This window comes from Mobula birostris, chromosome 4 (genome assembly GCF_030028105.1).
Source record: "Mobula birostris isolate sMobBir1 chromosome 4, sMobBir1.hap1, whole genome shotgun sequence".
In the NCBI taxonomy this organism is placed as follows: domain Eukaryota; kingdom Metazoa; phylum Chordata; class Chondrichthyes; order Myliobatiformes; family Myliobatidae; genus Mobula; species Mobula birostris.
In genome coordinates this window covers 24,210,623-24,237,484 of record NC_092373.1, presented here as the reverse complement: position 1 = coordinate 24,237,484, position 26,862 = coordinate 24,210,623, and the positions used below count along the sequence as shown (strand labels likewise).

Here is a 26,862-nt window from a genome sequence, read left to right as displayed (position 1 = left end):
GAGGTTTTGAAACACTTTATATTTTATATTTTATAAACACTTTACTAGTGTTTATAAACACTAGTTTATATGCCGATGAGATACTCTATTTACAAAACTCAGAAAAGTCAGTCCCCCTTCTTCTGGATTTAATCACCTCTTTTGGCAGACTATTGGAATACTCAATCAATTGGACAGAAAGTGACTTCGTGCCCCTCTCCAACGTCTACACGCGGGGTTTTTTGGGAAGTGTCACGTTCAAAGTAGTTAAAGATCACTTTACTTATCTTGGCTTGGCAATCCCCAGAGATCCTAAATTATCATTTAAATTGAACTTCGCGGAGTTTATTTCAAAACTTAAACAGAATATAGAAAGTTGGAAAACTCTATCTCTGTCCATGATTGGTCGTATAAATTCAATTAAAGTGGTCTCCCTTCCTAGGTTTCTCTATCTTTGTCAAAATCTCCCTATTTTTCTTACATCAGCCTTCTTTAAAGAGTTGGACTCCATAATTTTGTCTTATATCTGGAATTATAAGAATCGCAGGATTTCGAAAATTCATTTGCAAAAGCCCAAGTCTGAAGGAGGTCTGGGATTACCTGTATTCAGACACTATAAGGCTTTAATGTTTTGGCAACAGGGGGCTCATAACCTAGCCCCTGGGGCTCCCTTGTGGCTATGTATAGAGTCCGACTCTGTTGTCAATTCCTCCTTGCCAGCCATGCTGTTCTCTAAGTTAGAAAAGCCTGGGACTTCAAAAAGTTTGAGATTTATTTTGAAAAGTTCCGTCAGAATTATCAGAGACCTCTGTATAAACACCAATCCGTTTCAATCACTCCTTTCTACCCTCATCGTCAGATAAACCCTACCATGCTTGGAGGGAGAAGGGTCTAGTTTCTATTGAAGACCTGTACATAAAGGGAAGGTTTGCAACATTCAGTCTGCTGAAAGAGAAATTTGAGCTGCCTCATTTGCATTTTTTTCGTTACTTACAAATTAGACACTACATTCAATCTAAGATTTGTAATTTTGAAATCCTTCCAGGAAAGCATATATTTTTTGATATTTTAAAGAACTCTCCTGACTCCAAGCATTTCATTTCTAAATTTGTACGCCTATTCGATGATTGCACTGTAGCATCTACTGTGAAGATTAGAGACGCCTGGAGAGGAGTTGGGCATTGAATTATCTGAAGCTGCCTGGGACAAGAGTTTGTCTATGATACAGGGTTGCTCTGTTAACAGCAGATACAAACTGATCCAGTTTAAAGTTGTCCACCGTCTCCATTACTCTAAACTTAGATTGCACAGGATCTACCCTTCTGTCTCACCAATGTGTGGTAGATGCCAAGGGATGGAGGCCAAGTTGTCACACACCTTTTAGTTTTGCCCATTACTGACTGGATTTTGGTCCAAAATATTTGACTGGTAACCAAAAGCCTATAAAAGATCCTTCCCCTTGGAAGCTGGTCTTGCCATCTTGGGCTGTTCGCAATCTACTATTTGCTTCTCTACAGCCATACAACAGTCTCTGATGCTGGGGGTGATTGTCACCAAAAGACTTATCTTGAGGGAATGGAAATCCCCTTCTCCTCCTTCCTTTCGGAGATGGATGGCTGACATGATCTCAGACATACAGGTGGAGAAACTTAGGTTCTTGAGAACCAATTCAAGACCATAAGACCATAAGACAAAGGAGAAGTAGGCCATTTGGCCCATCGAGTCTGCTCCGCCATTTTATCATGAGCTGATCCATTTTATCCTATTTAGTCCCACTGCCCCACCTTCTCACCATAACCTTTGATGCCCTGGCTACTCAGATACCTATCAATCTCTGCCTTAAATACACCCAATGACTTGGCCTCCACTGCTGCCCGTGGCAACAAATTCCATAGATTCACCACCCTCTGACTAAATAAATTTCTTCGCATTTCTGTTCTGAAAGGGTGCCCTTCAATCCTGAAGTCATGCCCTCTCCTACTAGACTCCCCCATCATGGGAAACAACTTTGCCATATCCACTCTGTCCATGCCTTTTAACATTCAAAATGTTTCTATGAGGTCTCCCCTCATTCTTCTGAACTCCAAGAAATACAGTCCAAGAGCGGACAAACGTTCCTCAAATGTTAACCCTCTCATTCCCGGAATCATTCTAGTTAATCTTCTCTGTACCCTCTCCAACGTCAGCACATCCTTTCTTAAATAAGGAGACCAAAACTGCCCACAGTACTCCAAGTGAGGTCTCACCAGCGCCTTATAGAGCCTCAACATCGCATCCCTGCTCCTATACTCTATTCCTCTAGAAATGAGTGCCAACATTGCATTCGCCTTCTTCACTACTGACTCAACCTGGAGGTTAACTTTAAGGGAATCCTGTACGAGGACTCCCAAGTCCCGTTGCATCTCAGAACTTTGAATTCTTTACCCATTTAAATAATAGTCTGCCCATTTATTTTTTCTGCCAAAGTGCATAAATATACACTTTCCAACATTGTACTTCATTTGCCACTTCTCTGCCCATTCTTCCAATCTATCCAAGTCTCTCTGCAGACTCTCCGTTTCCTCAGCACTACCAGCCCCTCCACCTATCTTCATATCGTCAGCAAACTTAGCCACAAGGCCATCTATTCCATAATCCAAATCGTTGATGTACAATGTAAAAAGAAGCGGACCCAACACGGACCCCTGTGGAACACCACTGGTAACCGGCAGCCAACCAGATTAGGATCCCTTTATTCCCACTCTCTGTTTCCTGCCAATCAGCCAATGCTCTATCCACGTATGTAACTTTCCCATAATTCCATGGGCTCTTAGCTTGTTAAGTAGCCTCATGTGTGGCACCTTGTCAAAGGCCTTCTGAAAATCCAAATATACAACATCCACTGCATCTCCCTTGTCTAGCCTACTGGTAATTTCCTCAAAAAATTGTAATAGGTTTCTCAGGCAGGATTTTCGTTTAAGGAATCCATGCTGAGTTCTGCCTATCTTGTCATATGCCTCCAGGTACTCTGTAACCTCATCCTTGACAATCGACTCCAACAACTTCCCAACCACCGACGTCAAGCTAACAGGTCTATAATTTCCTTTTTGCTTCCTTGCCCCCTTCTTAAATAGCAGAGTGACATTTGCAATCTTCCAGTCCTCTGGAACCATGCCAGAATCTATCGACTTTTGAAAGATCATCACTAATGCCTCCGCAATCTCCACAGCTACTGCCTTCAGAACACGAGGGTGCATTCCATCTGGTCCAGGAGATTTATCGACCTTTAGCCTATTCAGCTTCCTGAGTACTTTCTCTGTCGTAATTGTGACTGCGCACACTTCTCTTCCCTGCCACCCTTGAGTGTCTGGTATCCTGCTGTCTTCCTCAGTGAAGACTGATGCAAAATACTTGTTCAGTTCCTCTGCCATCTCCTCATCTCCCATTACAATTTCTCCAGTATCATTTTCTATCGGTCCTATATCTACTCTCACCTGTCTTTTACTCTTTATATACTTGAAAAAGCTTTTAGTATCCTCTTTGATATTATTTGCTAGTTTCCTTTCATAGTTAATCTTTTCTCTCTTAATGACCTTCTTGGTTTCCTTTTGTAAGGTTTTAAAAACTTCCCAATCCTCTGTCTTCCCACTAATTTTTGCTTCCTTGTATGCCCTCTCCTTTGCTTTAACTTTGGCTTTGACTTCTCTTGTCAACCACGGTTGCATCCTTTTTCCACTCGAAAATTTCTTCTTTTTTGGAATATACCTGTCTTGCACATTCCTCACTTCTCGCATAAACTCCAGCCACTACTGCTCTGCCGTCTTTCCCACCAGTGTCTCTTTCCAGTTCCTCTCTCATGCCACTGTAATTTCCTTTACTCCACTGAAACACCGACACATCAGGTTTCGGCTTCTCTTTTTCTAATTTCACAGTGAATTCAATCATGTTATGATCACTGTCTCCTAAGGGTTCCTTCACCTCAATCTCTCCAATCACCTCTGGTTCATTACACAATACCCAATCCAGTACACCCGATCCCCTAGTGGGCTTAACAACAAGCTGTTCTAAAAAGCCATCTCGCAGACATTCTACAAATTCTCTCTCTTGAGATCCAGTGCCGACCTCATTTTTCCAATCTACTCGCATGTTAAAATCCCCCACAATTATCATAACACTGCCCTTCTGACAAGCCTTTTCTACTTCCAGTTGTAATTTGTAGTCCATATCCCTGCAGCTGTTTGGAGGCCTATAAATAACTGCCATCAGGGTCCTTTTACCCCTGCTATTCCTTAGCTCAACCCATAAAGATTCTGCACCTTCCGATCCTATATCACCTCTTTCTAATGATTTAATATCATTTCTTACCAATAAAGCCATGCCTCCCCCTCTGCCTACCTTCCTATCCTTCCGATACACCGTGTATCCTTGGACGTTCAGCTCCCAGAGACATGCATCTTTTAGCCAGGTCTCAGTGATGGCCACAATATCATACCTGCCAATCTGTAGCTGTACAACAAGATCATCCACCTCATTCCTTATGCTGCGTGCACTTAAGTACAACACCTTAAGACCAGTATCTGATACTTTTTGCTTTGATTTCACTGCAACTTTATCGCACTGCAACTCATCCCAATGGCTTCACATTTGCCCCATCACCTGCCTGTCTTTCCTGACATCTTTACTGCTCACTATCTATAAAAAAATTTTCGGCTATCTGGGATCCATTTCTTGCCTACCTGGACGAGGCCGGGGGCGGATGAACAATTTCCCCCCAGCTGATTTCTCATGGCCCTCATTTGAGATTTAGTGTTTAGTATTTTTAAGCACTTTGTACAATAAGCATCCCTCTAATGTCATGTCCCTTTTTTTTCCTTATTTCTTTTTTATACATGTCTGAGCTTGTCTGTTCTTGTTGATTTCATTGGTTTTTTTTTTTGAAAATTTTGAAAATAAAGTATTTTAAAAAAAATCCTTCCTGAACACACCTAACAAACTCCACGCCATCTAAACCCCTCACTCTAAAGACATGCCAATTGATATTTGGGAAATAAAATCTCCAGCCACAACAACCCTGTTATTATTACACCTTTCCAGAATCTGTGTCCCTATCTGCTCCTTGATGTTCCTGTTACTATTGGGTTGCCTATAAAAAACATCCAGTAGAGTTATTGACCCCTTCCTGTTCCCAACTTCCACCCACAGGAGACTCCATAGACTATCCCTTCATGTCTTCCTCCTTTTCTACAGCTGTGGCACTATCTCTGATCAACAGTTCCACGCTCCCACCTCTTTTGCCTCTCACCCTGTCCTTTCTGAAACATCTAAAGCCTGGCATTTGAAGTAACCATTCCTGCTCCTGAGCCATCCAAGACACTGCAATGGCCACAACATTGTTCCAAGTACTGATCCACGCTCTAAGCTCATCCACTCCTTGCATAGTATAATACTCCTTGCATTAAAACAGACACATTTCAAACCATCGGTCTGAGCTCATCCCTTCTCTATCACCTGCCTATCCTCCCTCTTGCACTGTCTCTAAGCTTTTTCTATTTGTGAGGCAACCACCTCTTCCTCCGTCTCCTCAGTTTGGTTCCCACCCCCTAGCAATCCTAGTTTAAAAGCCTTAGCAAACCTCCCCGCCAGGATATTGGTCCCCCGGGATTCAAGTGCAACCCGTCCTTTTTGTACAAGTCACTCCTACCCCAAAAGGGGTCCCAATGATCCAGAAATCTAAATCCCTGACCCCTGCTCCAATCTCTCAACCTCACATTCATCCTCCACCTCACTCTATTCCTATACTCACTGTCACGTGGCACAGGCATTAATCCCGAGATTACTACCTTTGTATTCCTGCTTCTCAACTTCATTCCTAACTCTCTGTAGTCTGTTTTTAGGACCTCCTCTCTTTTCCTGCCTATGTCGTTGGCACCAATATGTACCACGACCTCTGGCTGTTCTCCTTCCCACTTCCGGATATCATGGACGCGATCAGACACATCCCGGACCCTGGCAGCTGGGAGGCAAACTACCATCCAAGTTTATTTCCTGTGTCCACAAAATCACCTATAAATCACACAACAGGAATTCTGCAGATGCTGGAAATTCAAGCAACACACATCAAAGTTGCTGGTGAACGCAGCAGGCCAAGCAGCATCTGTAGGAAGAGGTGCAGTCAACATTTCAGGCCGAGACCCTTCGTCAGGACTAACTGAAGGAAGAGTGAGTAAGGGATTTGAAAGTTGGAGGGGGAGGGGGAGATCCAAAATGATAGGAGAAGACAGGAGGAGGAGGGATGGAGCCAAGAGCTGGACAGGTGATTGGCAAAAGGGGATACGAGAGGATCATGGGACAGGAGGTACGGGAAGAAAGACAAGGGGGGGGGGAGACCCAGAGGATGGGCAAGAGGTATATTCAGAGGGACAGAGGGAGAAAAAGGAGAGTGAGAGAAAGAATGTGTGCATGAAAATAAGTAACAGATGGAGTACGAGGGGAAGGTGGGGCCTAGCAGAAGTTAGAGAAGTCGATGTTCATGCCATCAGGTTGGAGGCTACCCAGACGGAATATAAGGTGTTGTTCCTCCAACCTGAGTGTGGCCATCTTTACAGTGGTGGAAGTATAAATCACACATGTTGCCTATCAAAAGAAAACTGTTGACTGCTACCACCTCCAACTTGTTCAAGACTTCCAGCATCTGCAGAATCTCAACTATGACTTGCTGCTCCATTGCAAAATCTCTTCAGAGAATGCCTACCTTGAAGAAATTTAAATGTTCTCTTCTAGAGATTAGGTAAGACCCTCTCTGACTGCTCCCTTTCTGGGATCTTTGTTGACCTCTGACTCATTGACCATGTGCTCACCCAGACTCACCCATCAGCTGGCAGCTTGTACGCTTTCTTCTCTACCCATCTTCTGATCCTGGCTTCTGCCCCCTGCCTTTCCAATCCTGATGAAGTGGCTCAACCAAAAATATCAACTGTTTATTCCCTTCCATAGACGCTGCCAGACTCGTGGAGTTCCTCCAGCGTTTCGTACATGTTGCTCCACCTTTCGCACTCTCTTGCTTTTGTGGGAAGCTGAATCTGAGGAGGGTGTCCCTTAGTCTCTACCATTTAAAACATTGGTTAGGTCAAGGTAGAAAGACCATGTCTAGTGGCTGGTTTTGGAATAAACTACAGCAATATCATCAACACAGTCTCCACAAGATCCTTCAAGTTCACTAAAAGGACAAGCAAACCAACAACAGTGTCCTCTCTCAGGCCAGCACATTGAGGCTGTGTGAGCACGTGCTGTCTTTCATCACCAAAATTACTAATCAGGCACTTATCTTGTTGTGGGAGGCAATTACCAGGCAGATGCCGAGAAAGATTCAGGATGTGTTCAACGATGTCTTAAAGAAGTGCAACATCCCTACTGACTCCTGAAGACACATGATCCACAATCAGAATCAGATTTATTAAAACTGACACATATGAAATTTGCTGTTTTGTGGCAGCAGTACAGAATGAGAATCAAGTTTATTATCACCGGCATGTGACATGAAATTTGTTAATTTAGCAGCAGCAGTTTAATGCAATACAAAATATAGAAGAGAAAAATAAAGAAAATAAAAAACAATATTAAATCAATTACAGTATACATATATTGAAAAGATTAAAAAGTGCAGAAAAACAGAAATACTATATATTAAAAAAGTGAGGTAGTGTCCAAGGGTTCAATGTCCATTTAGGAATCGGATGGCAGAGGGGAAGAAGCTGTTCCTGAATTGCTGTCTGTGTGCCTTCAGGCTTCTGTACGTCCTACTTGAGGTAACAGTGAGAAAAGGGCATGCCCTGGGTGCTGGAGGTCCTTAATAATGGACGCTGCCTTTCTGAGGCACCGCTCCCTAAAGATGTCCTGGGTACATTGTAGGTTAGTAACCAAGATGGAGCTGACTAAATTTCCAGCTACTTCTGCTCCTGTGCATTAGCACCCCCCATTCCAGACAGTGATGCAGCCTGTCAGAATGCTCTCCACGGTACATCTATATAAGTTTTTGAGTGTGTTTGTTGACATGCCAAATTTCTTCAAACTCCTAATGAAGTATAGCTGCTGCCTTGCCTTCTTTATAACTACATCAATATGTTGGGACCAGGTTAGATCCTCAGAGATCTTGACATCCAGGAACTAGAAGCTGCTCACTCTCTCCACTTCTGATCTCTCTATGAGGACTGGTACGTGTTCCTTCATCTTACCCTTCCTGAATTTCACAATCAGCTCTTTCGTCCTTCTGACATTGAGTGCCAAGTTGTTGCTGTGGCACCACTACACCAGTTGGCATATCTCACTCCTGTATGCTCTCTCGTCACCACCTGAGATTGTACCAACAACGGTTGTATCGTCAGCAAACTTATAGATGATATTTGAGCTATGCCTAGCCACACAGTCATGTGTATATAGACAGTAGAGCAGTGGGCTAAGCACACACCCCTGACGTGCGCCAGTGTTGATTGTCAGCGAGGAGGAGATGTTATCACCAATCCACATAGATTGTGGTCTTCCGGTTAGGAAGTCGAGGATCCAATTGCAGAGGGAGGTACAAAGGCCCAGTTTCTGCAACTTCTCAATCAGGATTGTGGCAATGATGGTAACTTTGCAAGTGCCTTTGAAACACTGTAATTGTATCTGTATCTAACACCTCTTCTACCAGTTCATTCTATATAACCACCACACTCTGCATGGGAAAACTTGCTTCTCAAATACCTTGCAAATCTTTTCCTTTTCATCTTAAACCATTGTCCCCTAGTTTTAGACTGTCAGATGCAGGGAAAACAATCTACCTTACCTCCTTCCTAACAGGTCACCCCTCAAATTCCCTTGCGCTAGAGAAAACAATCACCACCTCACCAATTTTTCCTTGCAATTCAACCTCTCCAGTCCTGGAAAAACTCTTTTGAATCTTTTCTGCACCCTCTCAAACTTAATCACATCCTATAACATGGCAACCAAAACTGCAGACAATACTCTGAGTGCTGTCTAGACAATGTTTTAGAAATAATTCAGAAATCCAATACGGGGATTACAGCAAATATTACGTTGGCAAAACCGGGAGAAAAGGAGGAGGAAGAGAAGATGGCAGCGCGATGCAGCGTGCAGTGGCCACTCCGGTGAATGCTATCTGTAATCTGTCAAGTAGGGTGCCGTGCACAATCCTGATGTGATGGAGACAGACATGAGAGAACGGAGGAACATTTGGAGAAACTTCTGAAATGCCTTTTTCGCTGTCGCTGCTACTGTGTGATCCAGAGTCTCTGGAGGAGAAGGCCCCGATTCCTCTGCTTTGCTTGTTGCTCAGCGGCCGGGGCGGGGTCAAGGCACTCAGCAGAGATGGTGCTCGGTGCTCAGTGTCGGAGGGCTGGTCGGAGGCTCCAAGTTTTCGGACGGACTCAGAGTCAGTTGTGTTCGGGTGCTTCCAGGGTGCTGCATCGGCAGTTGTCGGCACCTGGAGGTTTATGGCAGGGAGAGTTTCTCCCTTTTGCCGCCTGCCATCAGGGACTATCGGGATTCGATCTGAACTTTGAGACTTTTTTTTACCATGCCCATGGTCTGCTCTTTATCAAATTATGGTATTGCTTTGCACTGCTGTAACTATATGTTATAATTATGTGGTCTTGTCAGTGTTAGTCTTTGGTTTGTCCATTTTTTTTGTGATATCACTCTGGAGGAACATTGTATCATTTCTTAATGCATGCATTTCTAAACGACAATAAAGGGGGACTGAGTGTTCTCATAATCTAATCTAAAATTTAAACTATCCAGAAGCATTACCAACTCTCCATGGTCTGTACCCATGAAGATCAAGAGGGGCACAAATTCCACTGGGCATCAATGAAAGTCATGGCACAATCAAACACGTGCATGGAAGAGATTTCCTGGAAGTGTGGCTTTCCATGAACAAACAGACACTTGGACCCCGATCCTATTTATCAGCCAATCCAGGCAAAAATCCTGACTATAATGCATGAAGTTCACCGTGCAACCAATCAATGACAAAATTTCCTCTCCACGTCACAAATGAGTTCCAGAAATGACAACCATTTAGCTGATTGGTAAGTATTTAAAGGCCAAGTGTTTGGAGGACACACCACAGTTATCAACGCACTGATGATGTCGCCTTGTACGGTGACAAAACGCTTGCAATTAAGTTGCCAAGATCAGAGAACATCTCAACCCAACAACCAATGTTTTGTACAACTGCAACATGGGTGACCCAACTCGTGTATTCAATGGTACTGCCAATGAAGGCAAGTGTTGCCATATGCCCGTTTCAACACCTCTACTGATCTCTCTGTGCCGCCACATGCAGGGAACTATGCACTTGTCCTTCCAGCAGCAATAGGGGAATTTCAACCCAGTCAGGAAACTCATGAAAGGTTCCAGTTGTGGAATTATCAGTAAATTGAGGATGCAAAATCAATTTGTTAAAAACTGATGCAACAGATTATGATTCAGTACACCACCAATTAAAGCAGTGAAGTTCATTCAACAGTAAACTTCCCAATTGAAATATGATTAAGGCAATGGAACTAACTGAAGAGCTCCTTCAAACAACTAGCATAGCCAGGAACCTATTTTTTTTTAATTCAAAAAAAAGACAAAAACTGAATTCTGAAGACATTCAGCAGAACTGAAAACATCTACAGTGAGAAACAGTGTTAAGGCTTTAGGTTGATGACCATCAGAACTGGAACAGTTAGAAATTTTAAATCGTAGTTTTTTAAATTAAATATTTAAAATTTTAACTCATAGAGAGGGGAAGATGGAGGGAAAGGGAGGAGAGTGATAGGGTAGAGACCAGGAGAGGTATAAGTGGTGGTGATCAGTGAGGGTTGTAAAGGTTTTAAAAAATCAATGCTAGGCTGTCTGAATGAAGTATAATTTATAGAGATACAGCATAAAACAGGCATTCCAACCCATCGAGTCACGCCACCCAACAACCCCAAAATAACCACGGGACAATTTACAATGACCAATTAACCTACCAATCAATAGGTTTTTGGACTGTGGAAGGAAACTGGAGCACCCAGAGGAAACTCACGCAGTCATGGGGAGAACATAAACTTCTTAAGCCAGCAGCGGGAATTGAACCTGGGTTGCCTGCACTATAAAATGTTGTGCTAACCACAACGCCACCGTGCTGCCCCATAGGTAGATTACAGAAAACTGACAGAAATGAATGTTGGAACCATGAAGAAAAAAACATTTCAGATGTTGGAAATTAAATAAAAACAGATTGCTGCAAATACTTCACATTTCAGACAGCATCTCAGGAAAGAGAAACAGATTTAATATTACAGGGTGAACTGATACCTGACCGTGGATTGTAATCACAGTGACAACAGTCATCAGAAATATTCAGAAGCCAAAAATCCTACATTTTTTTTTTGCTGTGGGTGAGGGGGATGAGGATTGGTATTGCTGCTGTTTTTTTTTCTCATAGTGAGGGGATCGGGGACTGTTATTGTCAGTTTTTTTTTGCTGCAGGGAAGAGGTGGGGTTGGGGTCTGAGAGTTTTGTTTCATTTCTTTTTTGTGCCAGGGAGGGAGGTAAGGTTTTGTCTTGCATCAACACTCATGGCTTTTCTGTATTTCATGGCTATCTGAAGAAGTCAAAAATCAGAGTTGTATTGTACATGCATACTTTGACAATAAAATGAACCTTTGATCCTTTGACAAGAGAGTTAGTTTATAGTTCAGCATAAACATCCTGACAGTCAAGTCAGCTTTCAACTGATCTGTCTTTTAAAAGCACTTTCTGTTTAATGCAGAATTATGGAAAAGGTCAGGGGAAATAGTAAAAAAATGATGTAACTGGTTACAAACGAATATGAAAAATGGGAATCTAATAGAAAGATTGTTAATAATAATGGATGGGTGAAGGTTTATATATTTATGATGACCTACCATTTAAAATTTTATCCATGTCTGCTCCACAAACAAATGCAGTCAAGTTGTAAAAATTATGGCCAGTGTACAAGTAAAACAAATTTCATATTCCACAAGTAAAATGGTTTGAGAATCCATCTTAAATTGCAATCTATTCCTTGTCTGATTTAGTTCTGGTGTCCAAAAGCACAGTTACTTATTTAGTGGACACAAGATTCTGCCAAAGCTGGAAATCTGGAGTAATACACACAAAATGCCAAATGAACTCAGCAAGTCAGGCAGCATCTATGGTGGGAAATGCAATATCAACATTTCAGGCTGAGATCCTTCATCAAGACTGGTAAGGAAGTGGACAGAGGCCAGGATAATGAGGTGAGAGGAACCGGAGGAGTACAAGATGACAAGTGATAGATAAGACCAGGTGAGGCTAGGATGGGAGGGGGGTGCGAGAGGGTGTAAGAAGTCAGAAGCTGGGAGGTGTTATGTGGAAGAGGGAAAGGGCTGCAGAGGAAGGAATCTTAAAGAAGATAGTGGACCATGGAACAAAAGACAGGAAGAGGAGAACCAGAGGCAGGCAATGATCATGGAATAAAGGAGAAGCAGAGGAAGCTTATCTGGTTACAGTTTGAACAACAATGTTGCATGGTGCTTATTAATTGAATCATGCCCTGAATCATAAATTAAAAACACAGTCCTTCACATACCAAGTGGAAACAATTGCTACAAATATAAAAGCTGTACCACAAAATATTTTATTATTTTTTGCTTGGTAAAAGCATCAATTCTATATAATTAGTTAAAAATTAAGATGGAAAATATGAAGTAAATTTAATGCTTTTTTTAAGCAAATTAAAACTCTGAACCTGAAGATGTTTAAATAAAAACACGCGCAGTATTTTTAATTAGTTCCAAAATATCACTGGAGGATGCACCAGTGTATGAAAAGCTTTCCCAAAGAAGCTGGCATTAAAGTCTGTTTCAGTAATGCGCTGGAAGAAATGACCAAACTTCAACCACAATACATTAAAAGCAACTAAGTTTCCAAGTCTTAATGTTCATCGCAGAATTATGAGACTAAAGGGCTAAATAAAAGGCAGGAAACATATAATGGGAAGAATCTTTGAGGCTACGTGGGTGAAATTAGAAGAAAATCCACCACTAGTAAATTATAGATGGAGTTATCAAATGAATGAAGTCTAAAATTAACATGAAATTACACTTCTAATTTTTAAACAGTTTGCATTCAAACATCTTTAATATGAAATCTCAACCTAAAGTAACAAGTTAGACTTCTTACACAAAGAACACATTTTTATTATAACTCGAAATCATTATGATCTCCTGCACATTCAAATGTCTCCGAAAGGATCTTTCCAGAGTTGTTTTCTCAAACTTGCCTGGGATTTACCTCCACAGCCAGTTGCATGGTTTGGGATATCTTGGGAGTACAGCAGATCCTTTAAAAGTGCAAATATTTTTATTTCAATTTGAAGGAGAATGAACTGTCAGATTAAAAGCTCATCAAAAATTCAGTCTATCTCTATAGGAACACCAACTTCTTTTAGACACCTAACAAACACAAGTCAGCCTATGTGCAGTGACTGACATGCATCCCCCAGAAAAAGAATGTAATTTTTTTTTGTTTCAACTCTTCAATTAGTGTACCTGCTCATACCGCAATTGCAGTTTCATATTCCAGTCTGCAATTTAAGAAATGCTCTCCATTACTGGAAAAGGAATTGTTATTATAATTACTGGATCCTGTTACTCCCACACATTTGCAATTGGTGAATCCAGGTATTCATTGTGGCAAAGCATCATTTTTCCACGTTGGCACTCATCCAATGGCAAATTACAGCCCTGCCCGAAAGAATTACACTCAAGCCTATTACTTTCCTCCATCCCCTGGACTATACATAACTGAAGTCAAATAGCTAGTCAAAAAAGGCATTCAAAAAGAAGCTATTTTAAACTTTGAATGGTATTTGACACATAGGTAGTGCATATAACTCTGTACGTTTAAGTAAATATGAGTAAGGGAGTTCAAGATTTAAGATTTTATTTCTTATTTGCTTTGGTCAGATAAATAACCAATCGCCAACTCCAATGTCTTCCCTAACAATCAACTGATATTTTAAACAATCTCCACTAATTCTTTACATCTGATCAACAAAATAAAAGAGCTTATCGTACTTTTTGCTCTCATTTTAGGGTTTCCATTTATGCGTTGGGAATTTGTCATAAAAAAAACCTTCACTAATCAAATGTAAATTTGGGAGGGAAATATTCTAGAGCCAGGGTTCCAAACCTGGAGTCCATGGATCCCATAGTTAACGGTAAGACTCCAAAGCATAAAGAAGGTTGGGAACCCTTGTTCTAGAGTATCCATAAGGTAAAGTAAAGGCACCCGTTAGTCTTGCGAGACCATGGACCTGCACCTGGAAAGTCTTCACTCTCCAGGGCGCAGGCCTGGGCAAGGTTGTATGGAAGACCGGCAGTTGCCCATGCTGCAAGTCTCCTCTCTCCACGCCACCGATGTTGTCCAAGGGAAGGGCATTAGGACCCATACAGCTTGGCACTAGTGTCACCACAGAGCACTGTGTGATTAAGTGCCTTGCTCAAGAACACAACACGTTGCCTCGGCTGGGGCTCGAACTCACGATCTTCAGATTGGTTGTCGAATACCTTAACCATTTGGCCACATATCCATAAGACTATAAGATACAGCAGTAGAATTAGCCCATTTAGCTCATCAAGTCAACTCCGCCAATACATCAAGACTGATCCATTTTCCATCCCAGCCCCAAACTCCTGTGTCTCCCCATTATCCCTTCATGCCCTGACAAATCAAGAATATATCATCCTATGCCTTGAATATACAAAAATACTTGGCCTCCACAGCTGCCTGTGGCAAAGAACTTCACAGATTCACCATTCCCTGGCTCAAGAAATTCCTGATCTCTGTTCTAAAAGGATGCCCCTCTATTCTGAGTTTCTGTCCTCTGGTCTCAGACCTCCCACCATAGGAAACATCCTCTCCACATCCACTCTAACAAAGACTTTCACCATTCAATAGTTTTCCATTAGAACACACCGCCTTCTTTTGATTTTCAGTGAATAGAGGTCCAGAGCCATCAAAAGCTCTTTATATTTCAAGCCATTCAATCTTGGAATCATTTCGTGAACCTCCTTTGAATCATCTCCTGTTTCGGCACATCTATTCTTACATAAAAGGCCCAAACCTGCTCACAAAATTCCAAGTGAGGCCTCAACAGTACTTTATAAAGTCTCATCATTACATCCTTGCTTTTATATTCTAGTCCTCTTGAAATGAATGCTAACATCACATTTGCGTTCTGCACCACAAACTCATCTGCAAATTAACTTTTAAGGAATCCTGCACAAGGACTCCCAAGTCCCTTTATACCTCAGTTTTTTTTGTATTTTCTCTCCCTCTAGAAAATAGTCAACACTTTCACTTCTACCAAAGTACATGACCATTCACTTCCTGACACCATATTCCACCTGACACTTCTTTGCCCAGTCACCTAATCTATCCAAGTCCTTCTGTAGCCTCTTTGCTTCCTCAAAACTACCTGCCCGTCTACCTATCTTCATATTATCTGCTGACTTTGCAACAAAGCCATCACTTCCATCATCCAAATCATTGACATATAATGTCGGCCAGCTGGTTGCGCCGTGGCACCAGCGCCGGACTTCGGAGCGAAGGCTCCTGAGTTCGAATCCAAGTCGGGCCACCCCACGAGCACGCTTTCCATCCGTGTCGGGTTGAGCATTGAACTAGCCACTCGGCCTCATAAAAACAAGGGTCGAGTCAGGAACGTTCATATCGTGACCCGGTTAATCCGAAAGGAGACCAATCCTGACACTATGTGCCAGACAAGAATGGCTGACTGTCTGGTGCAACACGCTAGGAAGGACATATAATGTAAAAAGAATTGGTCCCAACACAGACCCCTGTGGAACACCACTAGTCATCGGCAGCCAACCAGAAAAGCTCCCTTTATACGCACTCTTTGCCTCCTGCCAATCATTTACAGCTTTATCCATGCTAGAGTCACTCCTGTAATACCACAGGCTCATAGCTTGCTAAGTAGCCTCATGTGTGGTACCTTGTCAAAGGCTATCTGAAAACTCAAGTACACAATATCAACTGGTTCCTCTTTGACTATCCTGCTTGTTATTTCTTTAAAGAATTCCAACAGATTTGTCAGGCAGGACGTTCCCTTGAGGAAACCATGCTGACTATGGCCTATTTTATCACGTGCCTCCAAGTACCCCAAAAACATGTCCTTAATAATCGACTCCAAAATCTTCCCAACCATTGAGGTCAGATGAACTGGCCTATAATTTGCTTTCTTCTGCCTCTCTCCCTTCTTAAGAGTGCAGTGACATTTGCAATTTTCCAGTCTTCTGGAACCATTCCAGAATCTAGTGATTTAAGAAGGATCATTACTAACGTCACCACAATCTCTTTAGCCACCTCTTTCAGAACTCTGGGATACACCATCTGGTCCAGGTGACTTTTCTATCTTCAGACGTTTCAGTTTCCCAAGAACTTTCCCCACCATTATGGAAACTTCAGACTTTTCATACTCCACGTCACCTGGAAATTCCACCATTCGGCTAGTATAATCCACAGTGACGAGAGCTGCAAAATACTTATTCAGTTGGCCCACCTATCCTTGTCCCTCATAACTACCTCTCCAGCATCATTTTCCAGCAGTCCAATATCCACACTTTCCTCTCTTTTACACTTTATGTATTTGAAGAAACTTTTGGTATCCTGTTCAATACTATTGGCTAGCTTACTTTTGCATTCCATCTTTACCTTCTTAATGACTTTTAGTTGCCTTCTGTTCGTTTTTAAAAACTTCCCAATACTTCCCACTAATCTTTGCTTTACTATACGCCCTTTCTGACTTTTATGTTGGATTTGAATTCCACGGTTGTGTCATCTTCCCTTTAGAATTCCTCTTCCTCCTTAGGATAGATATATATTCCATGCCTTCCAAATTGCTTCCAGAAGTTCCAGCCATTGCTGCTTTGCCATCATCCCTGGCAGTGTTCATTTTCCAATCAATTCTGGCCAACTCCTCTCAGAAGCCTCTGTAATTCCCTTTACTCCTCTGTAATACTGATACATCACACTTAAGCTTCTTCTCAAATTTCAGAGTGACTTTAATCAATTATGATCACTTTCCCTAAGGGTTCTTTTACCTTAAGCTCTTGAATCAATTTTGGTTATTGCATAACACCCAATCCAAAACAGCTGATCCCATAGTGGGCCCAACCATGAGCTGCTCAAAGAAGCCATCCAATCAGCATTCTAGGCATTCCCCCTCTTGGAATCCAGTACCAACTGGATTTTCCCCATCTACTTGCATATTGAAATCCCTCATGATGATTGTAACATTACCCTTTTGGCATGCATTTTCTTTCTACCTTCATAATTTGTAGACCAGATCCTTACTATTGCTTGGGGTCTGTATACAACTCCTATTGGGGTCTTGTTACCCGTGCAGTTCCTTAACTCTATCCATAATAATTCACCATCTTCCAACCCCATGTCACCTTTCCCTTAAGATTTAATTTCATTTTTTACCAACAGAGTAACTGGAAGGTCTAAAGATAGATAAGTCACCTAGACGAGATGGTGTACACCTGCCTTTCTGCTCGCCCTTTTGATACAATGTTTATCCTTGGTCATTAAGCTCTCAGCAATAATCTCTTTTCAGCCATGATTCAGTGATGTCCACATCATAGATACAATCTGTAACTGTGCTACAAGTTCATCTACCTTATTCTGTATACTGTGTGCATTTGAGTACAACACCGTCAATACTGTATTTGTCCTTTTCCATTTTGTCTGCCCCTTATATTGCAATTCATCCTGCGACTGCAATTCTGCCGTATCATTAGCCTCTCTTTGCTAGGAGGCTCACTACATGTTGCCTCTGTTTGTAAACCAACTACCTCATCTTCAGCACCATCACTCTATTCCCATCCCCCTGCCAAATTAGTATAAACCCACCTGAACAAATCAAGCCAACCTGCTGGCAAGGAAATTGGTCCCCCTCAAGTTCAGGTATTACCTGTCCCTTTTGTACAAGTCCTACCTTCCCCAGAAGGGATCCCAATGATCCATAAATCTGAACCCCTGCCCCGTGCACCAGATCCTCTGCTACGCACTCACGTGCCAGATCATCCTACTCTTACCCTCACTGGCATGTGACACAGGCAGCACTCCTGGAGGCCCTGATTTTCAGCTTTCTACCTAGCTCCCTAAAATCTCACTTCAGAACCTGCTCACCTCATCTATCTATGTCATTGGTGCCAATACATACCAAGACCCTTGCCCTTGAGAATACCATGGACCTAATCAGGACATCCCTGATCCTGACACCAAGGAGGCAACATACCACCTGGATGTCTCCATCATGCCCGTAGAGGCTTGCCCCTGTTCCTCCAAATAAGGAAACACCTATGAACACTGCAGTCCTCCTCACCTCTCTGCTTTTCTCAGCCACAGCAGCAGACTTGGTGCCAGAGACCCGGTCACCGTGGCTCCCTTTACCCCCCCCCCCCCCCACATGGGAGGTCGTCTCCCTCAATAGTATCTAAAGTTGTATACTTATTATTGAGGGGGACAGTCAACGGTTTACTCTGCACTGGCCGTGCATTTCCCCTCCTTCTCCAGATTGTCACCCAATTACCCGTCTCCTGCAACCTCAGGGTGACTACCTTCCTGTAGCTATCACCTCCTCCTTCTCCTGTAGGGGCGAAGGTCATCGAGCTGCAGCTCCAGTTCCTTAATACGTTCTCTCAGGAATTGCAGCTCAGCGCACCTGAAGCAGATGTGTTTATCCAGGAGACTCGAGGTCTCCCAGACCTCCCACATCCCACACACAGTACAAAGCGCAGAACCTGGAGCCAGTCTCACTTAACTACTAAGTCCTAACATATGAGAAATGAACAAATAAGAAAAGAGAGAGAGTAACTTACAAGATGCTTTACCTCGCCAAAGCCACTCTAAAGACTGGCACACTCATGTGAATGGCCGCTCCGTTTGCACTTGAATTATTTTTACTGGCCCTCTCTAATGAATCTTTCATGCTGATTGGTCGCTCCTCAATTCAGCGAAACTGCTGCAAAACTCTGCCTTTAAATTCTCGATCAGCGTCCTGATTAAAAGGTAGCACTGACGTTGATTGTCCAACTCAGAGAAAACTGCCGCAAAGCTCTGCTATCTGAACCTGTTCTTTTTGATAAAGCCGGGTAAATCCAGTAAATCCTTATTTACTATTTTAATAAGGTTTTTGCAGCAACTAAACGGATCTTTCAAAATAAAAGATTAGAGCCTAATCTTGCTTGCAACGAACAAGTATTTGTTTCCTGTCTTCATGCTTTTCCACTGACATCATCTCTCTGAACTAATACCCCTATCCATACCCGAGTGAAGTCGAACAACATCTGGCTGAACTCACATTGGCATCCTATAAATCACTAGAGTTCCAAAGGTTAGGCCAAGTTTGTCCAAAGTTATACTGAAGAAAGTGAAAACGAGGGCCTTACCATTATGTTAGAATTTTAATAAGCATCTATGCATTTCACAGCAACTTAGCTGGATGTTCCGAAATAGAAACAGAACATGGAAATACGCAGTCAGGCAGCATCTTTGGAGAGAGAAAGAATGAATGTTTTGCATTGATGAAAGAGATCATAAATCAAATAAATTAGAAATTAAACAAGTTTCAAACTGCTAAGTTGGAGGAAATGAAAAATACCAAGAAACTGAATGGAACTGAGATACAAAACACACAGATACTGTAATGAAAGAGAATACAACTCAGTTATGAGAACACTTCCACAGTTATCCTTTCAAGCCTCAAAAATTCTGTACATTTCAATGAGATCATGTCCAATTGTGGATTTAAGACTGTATAGTCTGCTTAATCTCTTCTCACATGACACACTCATTCCCCGAAATCCGTCTCATAAACATCTACTGCAGTCTTTTAGCCAGTACAGCTTGAGCACCCTTTACCCGAAATTTCAAAATCCAAAGATCTCCAAAATCCCAAGTTGCTTTTTTTTTTTTTTTTTGAGTACTGACATGACATCACAAATGGAAAATTCCTCAATGCACTGGGAAGATTCTAAGAAGTGACCTCACGTATGTAATGAACAGAAGTTAATGAAAAATAGAAAAACGCCACATAAAAGAAAAAAATTAATATTTCGATTGTGTATCGAAAGAGTGGGTTTGCTACTGTCAGAGTGAAATATGCCACTTAATGGTATGCTGATCTTGAAACAAGCAAAGACCTATCACGATAAACTGAAAATTGAAGGTAATTGTGAGTATTCAGCAGGTTGGTTACAGAAATTTAAGAAAATGCAGGGCTTTAAGTTTTTAAAGATTTGTGCTGATAAAGTGTCTGCTGATCATGAAGCAGCAGAGAAATTTATTGATAAGTTTGCCAAGATCACTGAAGAAAATCTTATCACACTGAAGAGCTGCATTAGTACATATATGTGATGACAAATACTGCTTACTAGTAGCACATAAATTTAGAGTCGAGAATGATAGAGATGTCAAACAAATTTCAAAAGTTTAAAGTACATTTAATATTAACGTATGTATAAACTATACAACCTTGAGATTCATCTTCTTAGAGGCAGCCACAAAACAATAAGCCCAAAAGAACCCAATTATACAAAAAAGGCCAATGCTCAATGCACAGAGAGGAAAGAAACACAAATTGTGCAAACAATAAAAGCAAGCAACAGCATTCAGAATGAAAGTGAGTCCATTGACACGAAAACCCAGAGCAGCTGAAGCAGGCCCACAGCCTCAGACTCACTTCATCACACAGAGGGGCAAAACTGAGCTTGCAAACACAAAGCCCAGAGCTGCCACAGCCTCTGTACTGTCGTGAGCAGCCAGCAGAACTGGCACGACCCTTGCCTCCGGTCCCGACACACAGCCTTTTCATTCCATCCAGCCCGGTATTTAATTTGCCCAAAAACCAGGTCATCCCTCACACTAGGACCTGGGCCCAGTCGTATTGAAATGCTCTGGGACTGGACCCACCACCACATTCCGGCCCATATCGGAACTTTCTAAATCAACCCAGCATTAAGGGCGACCTAACCCCACCCTCAATTTAGAGTGAAACTTCTCTGCTCCAACCTTCCTCTGCTTTGCATGGCCCAAATTTTTCTTGCACTCGCATGAGTCAGCCCTCAACCCTCGAGTCAGATTCACCTTCACTTGCCCCTTCATTGTTTGAGGTTAGAGTTTACCACAATTTTCCACAGAAAAACTGTTAGTGATAAAGTATTTACTTGTATTTCTTGCTTTATGAACCACCAATAAGCTGTCGCCCATTTTCAGTAGTGCCATCTTAACCAGAAGAGGTTTAAAAACAGCAGCTGAGGTAGTGATGGCTTATCTTTCTGGTGGTTTAATGTTTGCATTATTGTTTCATACACAATATAATCAAAAATGAAAGTTAGTTTATAAAACTACCTTCAGGGTATATGTGTAAGGGATATTTGTAACGCCATTAGATTTTGTGTTTAGGTTTGGGTCCTGACCTTTACCTCCCCGAGCCCCCACCTTTCACCAACTCCCCAGTCATCATGCACTCACCTTCACTACTGAGAAGGGTTCTGGGGAAACTTAGACATGACAAGGCACTGGGACCGGATGGTGTGAACCCCAAGGTCCTGAAGGAGTGTGCTGAGCAGCTGTCTGGAAAGGATTCTGACTGTGTGGAAAATATCATGTATGGTCCCAGTACCCAAGAAGGGCCCACTAAAAGTTTTTAATAACTACTGTCCAGTCGCCCTGACATCACTCATCATTAAGACCCTAGAGAGGCTGGCCCTGGCTCACCTCTGACTCCTGATCAGACCAGCCCTTGATCTCCTGCAGTTTGCCTATCAGGAGCACTTTGGAGTTGATGCTGTCACCTACCTGCTTAACAAAGCTTACCATTTGGATAAGCAGGGCAGCTCTGTGAGGATTTTTTTTTCTGATTTGTCAAGTGCCTTCAATACCATGCAATCCTCATTGCTGGGGGAAAACTCCGTTCAATGCAGGTTGGCACTTCCATTGTATCCCGGATAAGGGCCGACCTGATTGGCAGACCACAGTTTGTGCAACTTCCGAGCTGTGTGTCAGACGTGCATATAGTCAGCACTGGGGCCCCACAAAGGTCTGTACTGGTTCCCTTTCAGTTTACCCTGTATACCTTGGACTTTAAATACAACACTGAGACATGTCATCTGCAGAAATTCTCTGATGACTCAGCAATAGTTGGGTGTTCAAAGGGAGGACGAGAGGATGAATGCAGGACCCTGGTGGAGAACTTTGTCAAATGGTGCAAGCTGAATCATCTGCAGTTCAATGTCAGTAAGACAAAGGAGATGGTGATGGACTTTACGAAGACTAGGCCTGCACTGCTCCCTGTTACTATTGATGGTGAGGATGTGGATGTGGTGAGGACCTACAAGTACCTGGGGGTGCACTGGGATGACAGACTTGAGTGGAGCACCAACACAGAGGCTGTGTACATGAAGGACCAGAGTTGCCTCTGCTTCCTGAGAAGACTGAGGTTCTATGGAGTATGGAGGCCTCTCCTTCACATGTTCTACCAGTCTGTTGTCACCACTATAACCTTCTAGGCAATGGTGTGCTGGGATAATGGCATCAACACGGCTGATGCCAACAGGCTCAATAAACTGATTAGAAAGGCTGGCTCTGTTATAGGTGTCAAACTGGACACACTGGAGGCTGTGCTAGAACAAAGGACCCTACAGAAAATCCTGGCAATTCTTGGACAATGTTTCTCACCCTCTGCATGCCACCTTGGCTGAACACAGGAGCACTTTTAGTCATAGATTAAGACAACTGCGCTGCTCCGAAGGGTGTTATATGAGGTCATTCTCACCCTCGGCCATTAGGCTCTATAATGAGTCAACCTATAGCTGGGGAAGCGATGATCCCCGCCCCCCCCCACCCCCCGTTAGAATGCTTGAGGTAACTTATTTCATATTCTTTCTTACTTCTCTTCTGATATTTGTGCACTTGTAATGCTATTGAAATACTGTAATTTCCTTTGGGATCAATGAATTTTCGATCTAACTGGCGCAAATCCAAACAAATCTTAATTCACAAATACTCTTAGAATAAAGGATTTGAAAACATACCACTGCCTTCCTAACTGCTTGCAGGTTAGCGTGGATTCAGCTAGCAGGATAACCAGCTCCTGTTGAACCCAAAATCTCTCAGTACCTTATCACGTAATAACTGGTCTGCTTTACAATTCTTTCTACTTTAGTCAAAGATGTCACATTCACCCAGCCTGCCCCCCCATATTGTTTTCCATCTGTCTTGCTCCTGACATTCACTTGACCGATCTATACCCATCTGCTGCCTTCCTGGATTCTCCTCACAGCTCACACTGCCATGGGCATCATCAGCAAGCTGAAGATACTACATTTCCTCCTTCATCCAAAAGATTGACATGAACTGTGAAAAACCGAGATCTGGCAACAACAGTCACCCACGTCACAGACTTTCAAACGGAAAATTACTCACTTTTCCCTTGCTGCTTTCAATCATCAATTTGCAGCAGTAAATTAACCCCCAATATCATCAATTCCACTGGTTTTTCATTATCTTATGTGGTAACTTACTGAAGGCTTCAGAATATGCAAATATGCCACATCATAATGTTCCTCACTTAGCTATCCCACTGGCTCCAACTCTAAAAATGAATATATTTGTCAAGATTTTCATGTTATAAATCCACACTGACCTTCTCCAGTCCCGTTCTTATTTTCAAAATGTCCTGTTATCACTTAATCAAGCTTAATTAACTTCCACAGAGTATTCTCTATTCTGGAGAATATGATAGTGTTTGCTGGCAAATATTACCTTTCATAAGAACATAAGAAATAGAAGCAGGAGCAGGCCATCCGGCCCATCGAGCCTGCCCCGCCATTCAATAAGATCATGGCTGATGTTTCCTGCTATGTTACATCATGGAGGAGCAAATTTATTTCTGTGTGACTTCCTTAAGAAAATTATGAAACATTGCTCTGGACTTGATTTAACGCTTATGACAAAGGCAACTGTGATGAGGAATATCCAGGTGCTTCAAACCAAACCAATTGAGCAGAAGTTTATTGGGTACATATGTGGCTATCTGTGTTCTTGCAAATCCACCAAAGTAAATTTATCAAAGTATATAAATGTCATCGTATACTACCTCGAGATTCATTATTTTGCAGGCATGTACAGGAAAATAAATAAATAAAATAAAATTTATGTAAAACTATACATAAAGACCAGTAAACAACCAATGGGATAAAGACAAATATACTCAAAACATACTCAACATGAGTTGCAGAGCCCTTGAAAGTGAATCTGCAGTCGTGGATCAGTTCAGAGCTGAGGCGAGTGAATTTGAGAATTATAAGACACAGGAGCAGATTTAGGCCATTTGGCCCATTGAGTCTGCTCTGCCATTTCATCACTGTTGATTTATTATCCCACTCAACCCCATTTTTCCACCTTCTTCACATAACCTTTGATGGCCTTACTGAACAAGATCCTATCAGCCTCCGCTTTAAATATACCTAATGACTTTTCCTCCACAGTAGTCTGTGTCTATGAATTCCACAGATTCACCACCCTATCCTTGCTAATTCAGGAGCCTGATAGCTACAGGATAATTACTGTTCCTGAACCTGGTGGTGTGGGACTCAAGGCTCCTGTAGCTCTTGCCCAATAGTACCAGAAGAGAGCATAACATGGGTGTGAGGGTCCTTGATAATGGATGCTTCTTTCTCATGGCAGAGCTCCTTATAAATCTGCTCAATGGTGGGGAGGTTTATCCTTTGATGGACCAGGCTGTATCCACCACTTTCTGTAGACTGGAACAGAAAATTATACTGATCTGAGCTGACTATTCAACTGGCAAAAGTAGAGAAAATGCAAAGACTGTAATTTCAAGCACACAAGTAAACACTGGGTTCACTTGGCAAGCAAAATATTTAGCTGCCTTAATATGTGCTACTTTGCATGTAGACTGTGCAGCTGATTGTCCTTTCCAAGAGTAAGTCTGGATAATTTCTTTGTCTGAAGTAGACACTTCTGTCTTGAAAAGACAGTATTTGAGGATAAAAGCTAATGAACCCAGCAGACTCCATTTCTGACCACATGAAAGTAACTTGCTACCTCATAGCGCTTGGACTTAATCAGGTGTGATGAAGTGCAAATCCCCAGCAAATCCCTCCTTCCTTCTGTGTAAGCACAATGTTGGAAACTGCATTTTCTATCTTTGGAAAATTGTTTATCTGGTTAGGACAGAAACACAGAAACTTAAGTCTTTCAGAACTCAAGAGATTCTGCAGATGCTGAAAATCCACAGTAACACATAAAAAATTCTGGAGGCACTCAGCATGTCAGGCAGTATCTATGGAAAGAATAAACAGTCATCGTAGACAGCACATAGACATTAGTCTTGATGGGTCCCGGCCCGAAACGTCGACAGTTTATCCTTCCCAATAAAAGCTGTTTGTTCTGTCGAGATCCTCCAGCGTTTTCTAAGTGTAACTTAAGTCTTTAGGGACGATTGGCCATTTTGGTCAACTAGTTAACAATATTATCTTGGGAAAATAGTTTTTAGAAAAGCTTAATGCAGTTAGTAGGAAAATAAAATGGATAAAAAGTTTAATCTCATCCTTCAATTTTATGTCGAGTTTTGAAAATTACGAATCAATAATATGAAACTTAGTCTGCAGATTACAATATTAAATGACATACTGATTTCACGATTTAAATATAAATCCATAGGAAATCAACATTATCAATTTATAAGAATAAATCCCGGATTTAAACTAATTTCCATTTGGGAAATCTATTCCGTAGGTGCGTTCTGAGAAACTTTTGGTCTAGCAAAGAGCTATTCCTTTTAAAACAGAATAAAAAATACACATAGTTGCTCACCGTTCGGGATACGCGACTGTTCTGAAGCCGACGAGTCTGTTAGAAATAACGTTATTAAAAGCCCAAGTAATGGGAGAATACGGCGCCCGAAAGGATGCATGATCATCTCCAACAACTCCACCGACTGCGAGGGTGAGTGACAGGGCGACGAGCGGCCCGGGGCGCGCTCTCGCGAGACCAACGAGCACGCGCGCACCAAGTTTACTTAAGGCAAATAAGTTTTGGAAGTTGTGCGCGTGTGGCTGGGGCGTTTGTTCAACCAGGATTCTGCAGCCTCAATCAAACCTGCGCACTTGCAAGTTGCAGCCAACTCCTGTATTCCGCTGTTTCACGCTGAGCTGCGGATTCAGTGGGACTGGGAGGAGGCTCCAAGCTGATAGTCCCACCTATCTTCGCTGCCAGTCAGTCCAAGTTCCTATCACTCCAAACTTTTTAAGGGAATTTTGTTTCAAACTATGTCAATATGTTGGGGAGCCAAAAATAATGATAGGTGCTGAAAATCTTAAATATGAAAGATAGAAAATGCTGGAGATATCAAGCAGGTTAGAGTCAATGTTAACTCTGTTTCTCTTTCCACAGATGTGCTCCAATCTGCTGAATGTTTCCAGCACTTTTTTTTGTTTTTATGTTGAGGGAACAACTAGAGAAAAGAAATTTAGACTTTATTTATGAAAGGATAAATTGATAATTTTGGTGTAAAGTGGCCTTTAGGGCAGACTGACCATCACATCAGCCAGGTGACACAGCACTGCTGGCGCCTTTAAATTCAGAGACCCACATGTCAATCCTGACCTCTGGTGTTGTCCGCTCACCGTGCTTTCCTCCCTCCACCCCACGTCCTAAAGGTGTGTGGGTTGGTAGATTCACAAACATGAGGAAATCTGCAGATGCTGGAAGTTCAAGCAACACACACAAAAAATGCTAGTGGACACAGCA

General features: G+C 42.2%; 1 protein-coding gene across 2 annotated transcripts in view; it reads right to left on the bottom strand.

Annotated features, from left to right (window-relative positions):
* Window positions 1-26,180, bottom strand: part of plod2 (procollagen-lysine, 2-oxoglutarate 5-dioxygenase 2) — a 237,205-nt gene extending 211,025 nt beyond the window's left edge. The window contains exon 1 of one of the 2 annotated variants that reach the window (XM_072255013.1): window positions 25,927-26,180. In XM_072255013.1, coding sequence (XP_072111114.1) covers window positions 25,927-26,032 — 106 coding nt within the window. In that variant the 5' untranslated portion in view covers window positions 26,033-26,180. The remainder of the gene's footprint in view (window positions 1-25,926) is intronic. The other variant, XM_072255014.1, reaches the window with a different exon arrangement.
* Window positions 26,181-26,862: the final 682 nt, after the last annotated feature.